At 39.1% G+C, this 12147-nt stretch overlaps 4 protein-coding genes and 1 long non-coding RNA gene across 5 annotated transcripts in view; 2 read left to right on the top strand and 3 right to left on the bottom strand.

Moving 5' to 3' along the window:
• The window catches only part of LOC100640838 (proteasome subunit alpha type-3-like), a 3548-nt gene extending 2688 nt beyond the window's left edge, over nt 1-860 (bottom strand). Inside the window, exons 1-4 of the mRNA XM_003387239.3 lie at nt 784-860; nt 655-737; nt 471-594; nt 387-419 (exon numbers count right to left, since the gene is read on the bottom strand). Coding sequence (XP_003387287.1) covers nt 387-419; nt 471-594; nt 655-737; nt 784-804 — 261 coding nt within the window. The 5' untranslated portion in view covers nt 805-860. The remainder of the gene's footprint in view (nt 1-386; nt 420-470; nt 595-654; nt 738-783) is intronic.
• A 22-nt stretch (nt 861-882) lies between these two features.
• Nucleotides 883-1443, top strand: LOC100640710 (uncharacterized). The gene is made up of 2 exons (XR_898162.2): nt 883-1004; nt 1235-1443. It is a non-coding gene; the product is annotated as an uncharacterized LOC100640710 (long non-coding RNA).
• On the bottom strand, nt 1396-2002 carry LOC105313081 (dnaJ homolog subfamily C member 24-like). Its single transcript, XM_011406222.2, has 2 exons — nt 1865-2002; nt 1396-1822 (listed from the first exon to the last, which is right to left on the bottom strand). Exons 1-2 carry the CDS (start codon nt 1955-1957, stop codon nt 1475-1477), a joined length of 441 nt encoding a protein of 146 aa, XP_011404524.2. The 5' UTR covers nt 1958-2002; the 3' UTR covers nt 1396-1474.
• A 16-nt stretch (nt 2003-2018) lies between these two features.
• LOC100640077 (methylcrotonoyl-CoA carboxylase beta chain, mitochondrial-like) lies at nt 2019-3855 on the bottom strand. The gene has a single exon (XM_011406202.2). The coding sequence runs from the start codon at nt 3800-3802 to the stop codon at nt 2081-2083; it is 1722 nt and encodes a 573-aa protein (XP_011404504.2). The 5' UTR covers nt 3803-3855; the 3' UTR covers nt 2019-2080.
• Nucleotides 3856-4035: 180 nt separating this feature from the next.
• On the top strand, nt 4036-11685 carry LOC100639949 (DNA helicase INO80). The gene is made up of 28 exons (XM_019997718.1): nt 4036-4366; nt 4415-4758; nt 4831-4891; nt 5030-5323; nt 5378-5572; nt 5786-5998; nt 6048-6129; nt 6183-6293; nt 6377-6444; nt 6501-6567; nt 6654-6787; nt 6834-6914; nt 6986-7081; nt 7168-7227; nt 7279-7335; nt 7690-7775; nt 7829-7913; nt 8587-8704; nt 8755-8840; nt 8895-9062; nt 9112-9242; nt 9291-9440; nt 9503-9619; nt 9687-10026; nt 10122-10335; nt 10398-10738; nt 10808-11024; nt 11079-11685. The coding sequence occupies exons 2-28, from the start codon at nt 4496-4498 to the stop codon at nt 11582-11584; spliced, it is 4341 nt and encodes a 1446-aa protein (XP_019853277.1). The 5' UTR covers nt 4036-4366; nt 4415-4495; the 3' UTR covers nt 11585-11685.
• The last annotated feature ends 462 nt before the right edge of the window (nt 11686-12147 follow it).

The following is a 12147-nucleotide window of genomic DNA, read 5'->3' as shown; positions in this document are numbered from 1 at the left end:
TTCTACTCTACATTGTAAGGTGATCCATAACTTTTACATAAGAACATTAAAAGTACAATGTAGAGTAGAATTTGCGTCACGAGAGTAGGATTTTCATTTTGCATTTTCGTTGGTCGTTCGGAATCCTACTCAATCTTGTTTTTTTTTAATTTTTTATGTTTAGTACAGGGTCTTTGGCCAAATTTTGCCAAAAATGACTAGGAGAGAATTCTCAATTTTTTACTGGCTACTACATGTACATATGTCCATCAGAATTGGTTCTAAAAAGACCCCAGGCCCACGTTTATATTACATAACATTATTAATGTCCTTATGATTCAAGTTGAGTTGCATGAGTAATAATATGCTACGTGCAACACATATTATGTATAAACTAGATTCCTCACCTTTCTGGCATCTGCTATCAAACCAGCTGAAGCCTATACAATAGGAGGGACTACATTCAATGAAAGCCACACCCAGTTACTTACGATCCCAACGTGATTGTCAACAGTGAATATCCTCCTGTCAGATCCTGCCTCATGAAGCTTTGACATCACTAGTTTTTCAACGGCAAAAACAACGCCATCTTTACACCTCAAACCAACTGCAGTACTTTACGACAAAATAATAATAATTAAAATTTTAACTAGTCAAGTTATTTATTTTTCATACCCGCTGTTTTCAAGTGCTTTTGAAGCATATTCTATTTGAAATACTCGCCCATCCGGGGAATAAGTTGAAGCTGAGAGATCATACTACAGAAAACAAAATATTCACATATTTTAAGATTAATAAAATTACCCCTGTTCCAATAGAACTCATCTCAGTACTGTGGTGATTGTATTTCAACGTGCAAAAAATTAAAGCCACACCTGAAAAGGTATGGGCGTGGTTCTGTTAACCCACGCCCTTTACAGAACAGGTAAAAATGGAGGCCTTGAACAAGATAAAGAGATTGAAGCTTGCTCTGGAGGCCACGACGGCCATGAACATGTTGGAGCCTTTTGAGTATTATGCAATGTGTATCCTTTTATTAACTGTACTGATAGTAACGAAAGATGGAGCGGGTATGTTGTTATCATTGACTTTGTGTAACCCACTACTGTATTATATGGAATGGATTGTGTATTTTTTGTTATAAGGGTAATTATAATGATTGCTACCTTTCTGTGTTTCTATCTGCATGTATTAAATCTAAGTAGTTTGATACTTTGATTGATATTTTGTTATATCTTTGACTGTTATGTATCAGATACTGTTATTCTCTTGTTGTTCTTCCTTGCTCTGTATGGCTGCTACTGGTTCTTACCCTCTCATCTAAGACATCTGGCATACGTTGTTGGGCTATCAAGTACAGATTTATGAAGATTAAAAAATGATTATCAATAAATAATAATATTATTATTTTAACGACTTTTAACAATTAAATTTGCTTATAATACAATCCCAATAACAATTAAATATTATTAAAAATATAATAGAAATTTTAATGCTAATGACTATGTATTACTTGTACATTAAGAGAACAAGTGTCACATGGAACTATTAGTTCTTCTTTTAACAGTTCTCCTGCTGAAATAGTGTAAACGCCTCCACAGCGACAATCATAAACATACTCTCTTCTCTCTCCCTCGCCACTCAGTATCATTTCGTTTAATGATATTGTTTCGTTAATGATACTTTTTTCTGTCACTTCATTGCTTTTTTGTTCCACGTCATATTTTAATCTTGAGTCTTTATTAATTAGTAGCTGGTAGGCGGAGCTTAATTTGTGAAATTCTTCTGTGGCTTCTGCTCTTTGGATAGGCGTGGAATCGGGGTGGAGCTTATCTGGGTGACACTACCAAAAAATGTAATTAGTGGAGGAATTTTTGCTTCTTACTTTTCTCACTAATTGTTGGTATCTAATCTTTATTTCTCTCTCATTTGCACTTCTATCAATACCTAATATAATGTAGGGATCAGGAACTGCCATATTTAGCCACACCCATAGCTCCACCTATTGAACTGACCACCTACGCATCTAATTACCAAAATTAATTTTATTATTTTTTAACAATAATAAATGCATGATTACATTGGCCTAAAAAACATAATTTCACATTCTAAACACTCCAAAACTAGTTTTTTCAATGGGAGCATTGAAACAGGCGCTAAGACTCAGTCCCAGTATCCTCCTAGTGTCCGCTGGGTCTATCACTCCGTCGTCCCATAGCCTAGCACTAGAGAAGTATGGGTGTCCCTCTCTCTCGTACCTCTCAATGATCGGGCGCTTCATCTCTTCGATCATCTCCGGTGTCACAGTCTTTCCTTGTTTCTCTAGTTTCTTTATGTCGAGCGATACCAGTACCCCTGCAGCCTGCTCCCCTCCCATTACTGATATGCGTGCATTGGGCCACATGTAAAGGAACCTTGGACTGTACGCGCGTCCACACATACCATAGTTCCCGGCTCCAAAGCTCCCGCCGATCAAAACAGTGATTTTAGGTACTTTAGCACAGGCTACGGCGGTCACCATTTTTGCTCCATTTTTAGCAATCCCTCCGTGTTCTGCATTTCTTCCAACTACGAAGCCGGTCGTGTTCTGTAGGAAGAGTAGTGGTATCTTTCTCTGACAGCAGAGCTCAATAAAGTGCGTTCCCTTCAGGGCAGACTCTGAGTTTAGTATACCATTGTTTGCAACTATTCCCAGTGGGTAGCCATGAAGGCGGGCAAAGCCAGTGACGAGTGTATTTCCGTATAATTCTTTAAATTCAGCAAAGCGACTCCCATCAACTAGCCTAGCTATGACCTCACGTACATCATAAGATTTCTTCAGGCTAGTAGGCACTAGGCCGTACAGATCTTCCTGAGGATAGAGAGGATCTTCAGTTGCCTCTATGCTGATATCAGGAGTTTTGACATAATTAAGATTTCGTATACACTCCCTTGCCAAGTAAAGGGCGTGGTCATCGTTGGTTGCGTAGTGATCAGCCACACCTGATATCTTGCAGTGGACGTCAGCTCCGCCCAAATCTTCAGATGATATGACCTCGTTTGTAGCTGCTTTGACGAGCGGCGGTCCAGCAAGGAATATAGTACCTTGTTGCTTTACGATGATACTTTCATCAGACATTGCTGGAACATATGCCCCACCTGCTGTACAAGAACCCAACACCACAGCAACCTGGGGTATAGAGAGAGAAGACATTCGGGCTTGATTATAAAATATTCGTCCAAAATGATCCCGATCTGGAAACACGTCACGCTGATGCTTTAACATGGCCCCGCCCGAGTCAACAAGATAGATACAGGGTAGACGGTTTTCTTGTGCTATCTCCTGAGCTCTCACGTGCTTCTTGACAGTAATGGGGTAATAGGTCCCACCCTTTACTGTCGCATCATTAGCAACTACCATGCACTCTCTCCCTGATACCCTCCCTATGCCAGTAATGATCCCAGCTGCTGGTATATCCTCTATCCTATCATCATCATCAGTGTACATATTGTATCCAGCTAACTGAGAGAGTTCTAGAAACGGAGACCCGGGGTCCAATAGTCGGTCGATCCTATCACGTGCAAACAATTTCCCTTGATCCGTGTGTCTCTTCCGAGCTGTCTCCCCTCCACCTTTACAGATACGCTTTGCATGCAACTGGAGATCAAAGACAATCGATTTCATTTGGTCGACATTTTGTTTGACATCGTCCCTCAGTTCCAACGGAGAGCCTATTCTTGAGCCTTGAGACTCACCGTGATACCAACAATACTGGGTTTTGTACTGTAGGGTTAATACCCTGGACCTTTTTGAAATACTGGACAGAAACCTAAGAGAATGCATTGAAGAAACCTGAAAAGAGAACAAAACCAAAAAGCAAAAGGGTTAATATTAATAAACTTAGTTAAATAACTAGTAATTAATTCATAAAATTTTAGCTAACTTTAATACGGGAATGTCCGTAGCAAACCGGATTAGTTTTGTGTCTCGGGTCCCGTGTCATTGTAAAGATGGCTGCGGTGTCGGGGGTCCTCCTCCTTATCGGCTCCTTCCATTGGGGAGGAATGTCGGGGCCAGATCACCACGCTGCAACACTCACGGCGCATACACACACTACCACACAATCCCATCTATCTCTACCACACTCTCTGTCTTTGGGTTGCCACGCTTCTGTCCCTGGCACGCTACTGTAGAGGTGGCTCATATTAAACTTTGTGCATTCTTCATCGACTGTTCTCCTCTTTCTCTTTTCACAGAGAAAGAGTGAGAGAGGGAGGGAGGGGAAATCTCGCCTCTTGTGGTCTGCCCTTTGTTTGAAATAAAAAAGCTCGGGTGGACCTTCGTTTGGTGAAGAGTGACAGTGGCTCTTTCTCTCTCTGTCTCTCCTCCACAAAAGTCTCCTAACTGGTGAGTTCTTACACTTTTAAACCATTTTCATGTTTCCTTCCACTTTAGGTTTGCGTGTAAGATTTTTCTGCCCCTGAAGGCCCTCTCTCCCTTGCCCCTTTGTCTCTATTCTTATCAAAATACCAATTAATGTCTGTGAAGAAGATTGAGAAGGTTCCAGCAGGAGTGGGAGAGGTTCCCACTGGCCCCACGTCTCAATCCAATATGACTGTACCAAGGCTAGCCCTACCCCTCCACATACAGCGCCTGGAGAGAGTTCTAAATGTAAAACCATACCTCAGCGTTGTGGAGGATACCTGGACAGACAGAAAGGGGAAAGAGGAGGTGGAGGAGGAGGAGATGGAAGAGGGAGAAAGAGAGAATCCTTTCGCGAATCCTTCAGTTCCAAAAAGGTACACATGGTGGCACACAATTTGCTACATTTACACGTCATCCTTATTTATTTATTATTATCACTCTTGCAGGCTGCAGAAAGAAAAGTTTTTTAACTTTAAAAATGTTACACCAGAAAGAAAATGGATAAAGGTAAAGTAAAATACATGTACACGTACATGCACATAATGCACACATGTACTCATTATATGTACACGTACATTATACATCATGTACATGTATGTCGTCATTTGTCGTGTGCATTATGTACACACTCCCTTCCTCCCTCAGGATCTGTTATTGAGTGACACAGACGAGTCCGAATCAGAGATAGGGGATAATGATAAACTCCAGCTGATGCTTGAGCTACGTTACAAGCAGAAACTCAAGTGGAAGCGACGGCTTAAGAGGCTCTCAAAGATCAGACGATATCAGTACATCAGTGCTGGTCTGGTACTGCAAGAGGACAGGTACCCAGAGATATGTAGGAGAGTGGAGGCAGAGAAGAAGAAGAGAAAGAGCACAAGGCAGAGTACAAGGAGATTGAAAGAAGATCATACAAAAGCTGATAGTGTGTCAAGAAAGGTGAGTAAGGAAATGTAGGGTCTGAAATAACCATCTCTCCTCCCTTTCTCTTAGGATGATAAGTGGGGTGATGATGATTCGGAATTCGATAGGAACTCAAGTAGAGCTGGGAGCGTCAAAAGGGGAAGCAGTCAGAATCCGATGGATTACCGTAAAAAACTCTGGAGCTATATCGTAAAGAAAGATATTCCAAGAATGGCTAAAGTATTTTCACAAGCGAGACACATAATCTCGTCCAATAATAAGAAAGTAAAGACCAGAGGCTTTGATATCATGATCTAATGGTTTATATTGGCAGTAGTGTACATGTATATGTTTTCTAAACTAATTTCCCTATAATATTGTATTATAATGTACGTTTTGTACATGTACTGTATTACTAGTCTGTATATGTGCATATCCATATCCACACGTCTGATATACATGTAGTTAATACCATTTACTCTCTTTTTTCTTTTCCAGATTGCTGTCTATTGTCAGAGGGAAGTGAGGAGGTGGGCAGCAAAGTCCCAGAAGCAAAGCAAAGAGAGTAACTGTGTCCAGCCCAGAGCAAGAAAGGTGACAAAGGAGGTTCTGGCTTACTGGAAGAAATATGAGAAGGTTGAGAAAGAGGCAAGGAAGAAGGCAGAAAAAGAAGCTCAGGAACAACTTAAACTTTACGAGGAAATGAGAGAAGTATGTTCTCCTTATTTAGTCCTCTTGATTGACCTAACCGATTGTTTAGGCTCGACGTCAACAAAGAAAATTGAATTTTCTAATTACACAAACAGAACTTTATGCACATTTCATGTCAAAGAAATTCACAGGTAGTTCCGTCTTTTTTATTTTGTGCTATCATAGTAATGCTCGTCTCCTAAAGGTGAAGAGAAATCCACTGAAGAAATACTGAAAAGTTTAGAAGACAAACCACTAGTGAAGGAGAATGTACCACAGACAGTTTTGAATAGAATGGAGGAAGCTGATGATTATGGTCAGTGATTGTTTGTGCATGTACACGTATGTCATATGATCTTAGTTCATTGTAATAATGTAATTATTGTTTTATTATTATAGATACTGAAGCTGTAAAGGCACATGCACTTACTAATGTACAAGCAGCTGTTGAGAGACACAGAAGCAAAGTAAGAGAAAGGGAAAGAGAGAGAGAATCAATAGAAACCTTTCGTCTTTTCTGCAGCATGAGAGTTACGTTGAAGCAGCTCGTAAACCAATTGATACCAACAATGTTGATCTGCAGCAATCATGTAAGATTGGTGTACATGTACATTTGTATTGTACATATTGTTTATGTATAATAACCCTCTCTGTTTGTTCTTTCTCTCTCTTTTAGTTGATCAGAATTTTAGTTTAGCTAATCCAGCCCTAGCAATTGATCATGAGTTATCTCAACCGTCAATATTTCGTGGACAATTAAAGGCCTACCAATTGAAAGGAATGAACTGGCTAGCTAGTTTATATGATCAAGTACATACACACACAACAATAGTCATTTAATCTCTCTTGTGTGTAGGGTATTAATGGTATATTAGCTGATGAGATGGGCCTGGGTAAGACTGTACAGAGTATAGCACTACTGGCTCATTTAGCAGAAGTAAGGACTACATTACATGACCACGTATCTTCTACTGTTCACACAATTGATGTTCTTCTTTCTTTGTGTAGCATCAAAATATTTGGGGCCCATTTCTAATAGTGTCTCCTGCCTCAACACTTCACAACTGGCAGCAAGAGTGTACAAGATTTGTTGATACTTTCACAGTAAGTTATAATAACAAACAAAATCAACAAACAAAAATAACTTTTTTCATTTTCACCTCTCTCTCTCTCTCTCTCTCTTCCATTAGGTGTTACCTTACTGGGGTAGTCCATATGAGAGGAAAGTCATCAGGAAATATTGGAACCAGGTATTCTGTGTATAGCTGATTTTAGTATGTGATTTTAAATTTAAATTTTAGAAGTTGCTAAGTCATCGAAATGCTCCCTTTCATGTCCTAATCACAAGCTATCAACTAGTAAGTGATCATTCTTAACCTAGCTTTGCTTTAATTGGCAATGCACATGCATGTAGATACATGTACATGTACATGTACATTAATATAAAAGCTATTATTATTTATTTATTTATGGTCACTCCTTATTTAAGAGTGACCTTCCAAAAAATTAATATGACAGAAAGCTCAGGTCTATTGACATGCTGAGAGATAGAGAAGAGGTCTGCTTTATATACTGGGGAAAAGTAGTGAGGGTATGATGGGTCGACCTATCAGCCTTGTTCTTATCAATAGAAAAATATGTTTTGGTACATGTATGTTGTTCTATCTACATATTTATCAGCTCCTATGCACGAGTGATTCGTATCTTTGCAGGTGGTGCAGGATTTCAAATATTTCCAGCGCTTAAAGTGGCAGTACATGATACTCGATGAGGCACAGGCCATTAAAAGTAGCTCAAGGTATGAGAATATATTTATTATAGTTATAATTATTTGTTTTATTAATTTAAAAGTGTTCGTTGGAAGCTTTTGATGAGTTTCAATTGTCGGAATCGTCTTTTATTGACCGGGACCCCAATACAGAACACAATGGCTGAGGTGAGTATAACATGCAGCTTTTCAAGCAACTTTAAAAATTCATAAAAAATTCAATTTTGATTGGAATCAGCTCAAACTTGCTACATGACATAAGAACTTGTATATGTATCGGAATAAATTATAAAAATGAAGAATTCTCTCCTAGTCATTTTTGGCGAAATTTGACCAATGACCCTGTACTATAGTACAGGGACTTTGACCTGATTTTGGAGTAACTTTAAAAATTCATAAAAAATCTAGTTTCGATCAGAATCGGCTCAAACTTGCTACACAACATAGGAACATGTATATGTATCAGAAAACATTATAAAAATGGAGAATTTTCTCCTAGTCATTTTTGGCGAAATTTAGCCAATGACCCTGTACTATAGTACAGGGACTTTGACCCGATTTTGGAGTAACTTTAAAATTCATAAAAATCTAATTTTGATCGGAATCGGCTCAAACTTGCTACACGACATAAGAACATGTATATGTATCAGAATAAATTATAAAAACAAAGAATTCTCTCCTAGTCATTTTTGGTGAAATTTGGCCAATGACCCTGTACTATAGTACAGGGACTTTGACCTGATTTTGGAGCAAATTAAAAAATTTACAAAAAAATTAATTTTGATGGGAATCTGTTCAAACTTTCTACTCAACGTAAAACATATACTTTCTTTCTCTCTAGCTCTGGGCATTGCTACACTTCATAATGCCGACAATGTTTGATTCACATGACGAGTTCAGCGAATGGTTCTCTAAAGACATTGAGAATCACGCCGAGAAGAAATCAGCACTTGACGAGAGTGAGTACCACTATTAGTATTGTATGTGACCTTATCTTTCCTCTCCTTAGATCAACTCTCTCGTCTGCACATGATTCTGAAGCCGTTCATGTTAAGAAGAATCAAGAAAGACGTTGAACACGAAATGGCTGAAAAAGTAATTTACTGATTATTATTAACTTGCAGCCCCTTTAATTATACTATTAATTAGATTGAGGTTCATTTGTCTTGTGGTCTATCGTCACGTCAGAAAGAATTATATCACAGATTAAAGGAGCGAATATCAATTGATGATTTATTGAAATCCTCTCTCTCTCACTCTAACACTTCAAAAGACTCAACCTCCACTCTCATGAACATTGTCATGCAGTTTAGAAAAGTACATGGAATTAAAGGATTATAGCAGTGTTACTATGTTGTCATTGTAGGTTTGTAATCATCCTGAATTATTTGAGAGAAGAGATGTTCTCTCTCCCATTAACTTGTCAATTTCTCCCCTCCCATTGCCTCGCCTACTTTATCATTATTGTCTCCGCCCACTCAACGAGTCTCGTCAAAGGTATAGTACAAATATTATCATTTAATTATTAAATATCAAATTTTATAGATTGCTGACATTGCATTTGGGTGTGGCTACTGCTGACCACGCCCATCAATCTTCAACCAGTAGTGGAGGTGGCCTCTGGAATTTTTTAAGACTCGCAAATTTAACACCTTCGGATGCAGCTGGGATATACTCATCTGGAGCAATATGCAGGTAAAACAATTGACATGTACATTTTGTACATCTCATTTACATCTATATGTATTTGTTTATAGGATGAAATTGATAGCTGAAATGGCCGCCAGCTTGCAGTTGTTATATTACTGGAGAACTTGGAAAGAAGAGGAGGAGGAAGAGGGTCCTTTGTCCTATAAATATTGTATTTTTAAAAGGTACAAGATACGCGTACATGTACATATTGCATAAGTTAACTCAACTCAAATCTTGTCTTCGTTTTAGGCATCAATTACTTCTCACCCCCTCCTTCTCTCTCTCTTATTTCTCAATTGCACAAAGTCTGGTATTATCACAGCTCGTATTCACAGGCCACGCCTCTTCATCTTACACCCACACGACGCACATAATTACTCTAATTAAAGAGCAACAAGAGAGCTCGACATCAGATCTGAACCAGATCAGTACGACAGTGTCGAGCGAAGGATCTCATAGGAGGATATCAGCCAGCAGCGCCTCTTGTTTTATTGACCGTACCTCCTCTTCTCCCTCTGATTCTGTTGAGTACAGACACTGTCAACTAACAGAATTACCTTCTTATTTTTATAATGCTTTTGAACCCAAGGTACTCATGTATGTACATGGACATACTTACATTTAGTAACTACATGTATATGTACATGCACATTATTATTATTATTGTCATTGTTTTCTTTTTAGATTAATTCTCAGTTCAGTTTATTCTACACTGTTGATCGAGGTGCCCAGTATCATGTCGACCTCCTTAAAGAGGGCGGAGACCAGGAGGTCAAGAGTCTTTTCCAATGTGGGGTTACTCAAGCTACAGGAGAGCTCTGTCTGACCACACCCATTAGAGGAGGACTAGAAGCAATGCACCCTAAGGACAGGGGGTGGTCGTACATTAACATACCAAGTAACTGGATTAGATTTAGAATTTTAAGTAACTTTCTTCTCCCTCTTTCTCTCTCTCTCCAGATAAAGAGAAGATGATAACTGATAGTCACAAGATGCTTGTTCTTGATAAGCTCCTCTCTAAACTAAAGAGAGAAGGCCATCGTGTCCTAGTGTACTCTCAAATGACAAGAATGATTGATCTCCTCGAGGAGTTCATGAGCTACAGACACCACAAGTACATTAGACTCGACGGCTCTTCTAGGATATCCGATCGACGCGACATGGTTGCCGACTTCCAGACAAAGTCGGATATTTTTGTTTTCCTCCTCAGCACACGAGCAGGGGGTCTGGGGATCAACTTGACAGCGGCAGATACCGTGATATTTTATGATAGTGATTGGAACCCCACTGTAGACCAGCAGGTAAGAGAGAGAATGAAGAGATATGCTGTACTATATGAATCCATCTCCTTTCTTTCTTCTCTTCCCTAGGCCATGGACCGAGCTCATAGATTAGGTCAGACTAAACAGGTAACAGTATACAGGCTGATAGTGAAGGGAAGTATTGAGGAGAGGATACTCCAGCGAGCCCACGAGAAGAGCGAGATACAGAAGATGGTGATATCAGGAGGGGATTTCAAAATAGACACACTCAAACCAAAAGAGGTTGTCTCACTCCTTTTAGATGATGAAGAAATGGAGACAAGATGTTAGTTAAATGTTTTTTGTCGTAATTATTATTTTTGTTCTCTCTCTTGTATAGTTTTAGCCAAGCAAGCTGAGAAGAAGGCTCAGGAGGAAGTCTCGAAACAGAAAATCACGAAATCAAGGAAGAGAAAGAATCCTCAAAAACCCGAGACGGTTCCCTCCACAAAGAAGCCCCCACCCTCCCAGTCCATCCCCTCTTCCTCTCCCACTCCTAGTCATGCTCCTAGCATAACCTCACTGGCCACTAATGAAACAACTAACGGAGACTACGTTGATGTGGTTGGAGGTGGAGATACAGAAATGGGTGGGTCTATACCTCACCGTCACGGTAACAGTAACACGCCCTCTCGACCAGCTGTCAAAAGGAGTGGGCGTGGCATCAAAACCAATAGAAGCAAGAAGTTAAAGTTAACCGTTCCTTCCTCAAAGAGCAACATCTCTTCACCTTCAAATTCAATACCATCCTCTCCTCTCTCCTCATCTCTCTTTGCTCAGCAGCAGAGTAATGGAACTACTCCTTCTACCACTAATAATGTTATTATACACAGTAATGTCACATGACCACCTCTCACATGACTTGTGTTTGAGTACCGGGTGATGTGAGGGAATGAGTCTTCATTTTGTGTTTTATTCAACATTACATTTGTCATTCTCTCACTTTATATTGTGAAATAAGCAGCTATAAACTGTTTATATGCAGCATAATCAAGGGAATCTGCATAGATTGGAAAACAAATAAAGAATATTCCCAATACCAACCTCCTTTAGATAGCATTATTCATGTATCACCTCTACATACTGTATGAATGTGAGAATGTGAAGCTTCAAAACCCAACTGTCCTTACATTGCTTTAAAAGAGTTCACAATCACAACAAGTATACTGTGCTTTAAATAATAAGTACATGGTATTTTTAATGAAACTCTGTGTCTGTGCTGTTGTACATTGTGATTGATTAACAAACAAAAAATATTTATTGAAAATTAGATCTAGATCTATGTATGTCTATAATATCTCTACTAAAGGTACAAAATGCTCTACAAGTATCCAGCAATATTGACAAATCTCTAAGCACTACTAAGTCTACTAGTAACAATAATAATAATTAATTGTCTTTTTCTTTCC

This window comes from Amphimedon queenslandica, unplaced genomic scaffold (genome assembly GCF_000090795.2).
Source record: "Amphimedon queenslandica unplaced genomic scaffold, v1.1 AMPQUscaffold_13356, whole genome shotgun sequence".
Taxonomy (NCBI): Eukaryota; Metazoa; Porifera; class Demospongiae; order Haplosclerida; family Niphatidae; genus Amphimedon; species Amphimedon queenslandica.
The sequence above is the reverse complement of the archived record's forward strand: the minus strand, read 5'-3'. Positions and strand labels throughout refer to the sequence as shown.

Bases quoted from the DNA above. Each gene is read 5' to 3' on its own strand.
- LOC100640077 (XM_011406202.2), bottom strand. From the start codon at position 3,802: ATGCATTCTCTTAGGTTTCTGTCCAGTATTTCAAAAAGGTCCAGGGTA.
- LOC105313081 (XM_011406222.2), bottom strand. From the start codon at position 1,957: ATGGCAGTTCCTGATCCCTACATTATATTAGGTATTGATAGAAGTGCA. The intron at 1,823-1,864 runs GTAAGAAGCAAA...ATTTTTTGGTAG, and splicing joins ACCAACAATTAGTGAGAAAA to TGTCACCCAGATAAGCTCCA.
- LOC100639949 (XM_019997718.1), top strand. From the start codon at position 4,496: ATGTCTGTGAAGAAGATTGAGAAGGTTCCAGCAGGAGTGGGAGAGGTT. The intron at 6,294-6,376 runs GTCAGTGATTGT...TTATTATTATAG, and splicing joins GGAGGAAGCTGATGATTATG to ATACTGAAGCTGTAAAGGCA. The intron at 7,336-7,689 runs GTAAGTGATCAT...GTATCTTTGCAG, and splicing joins TAATCACAAGCTATCAACTA to GTGGTGCAGGATTTCAAATA.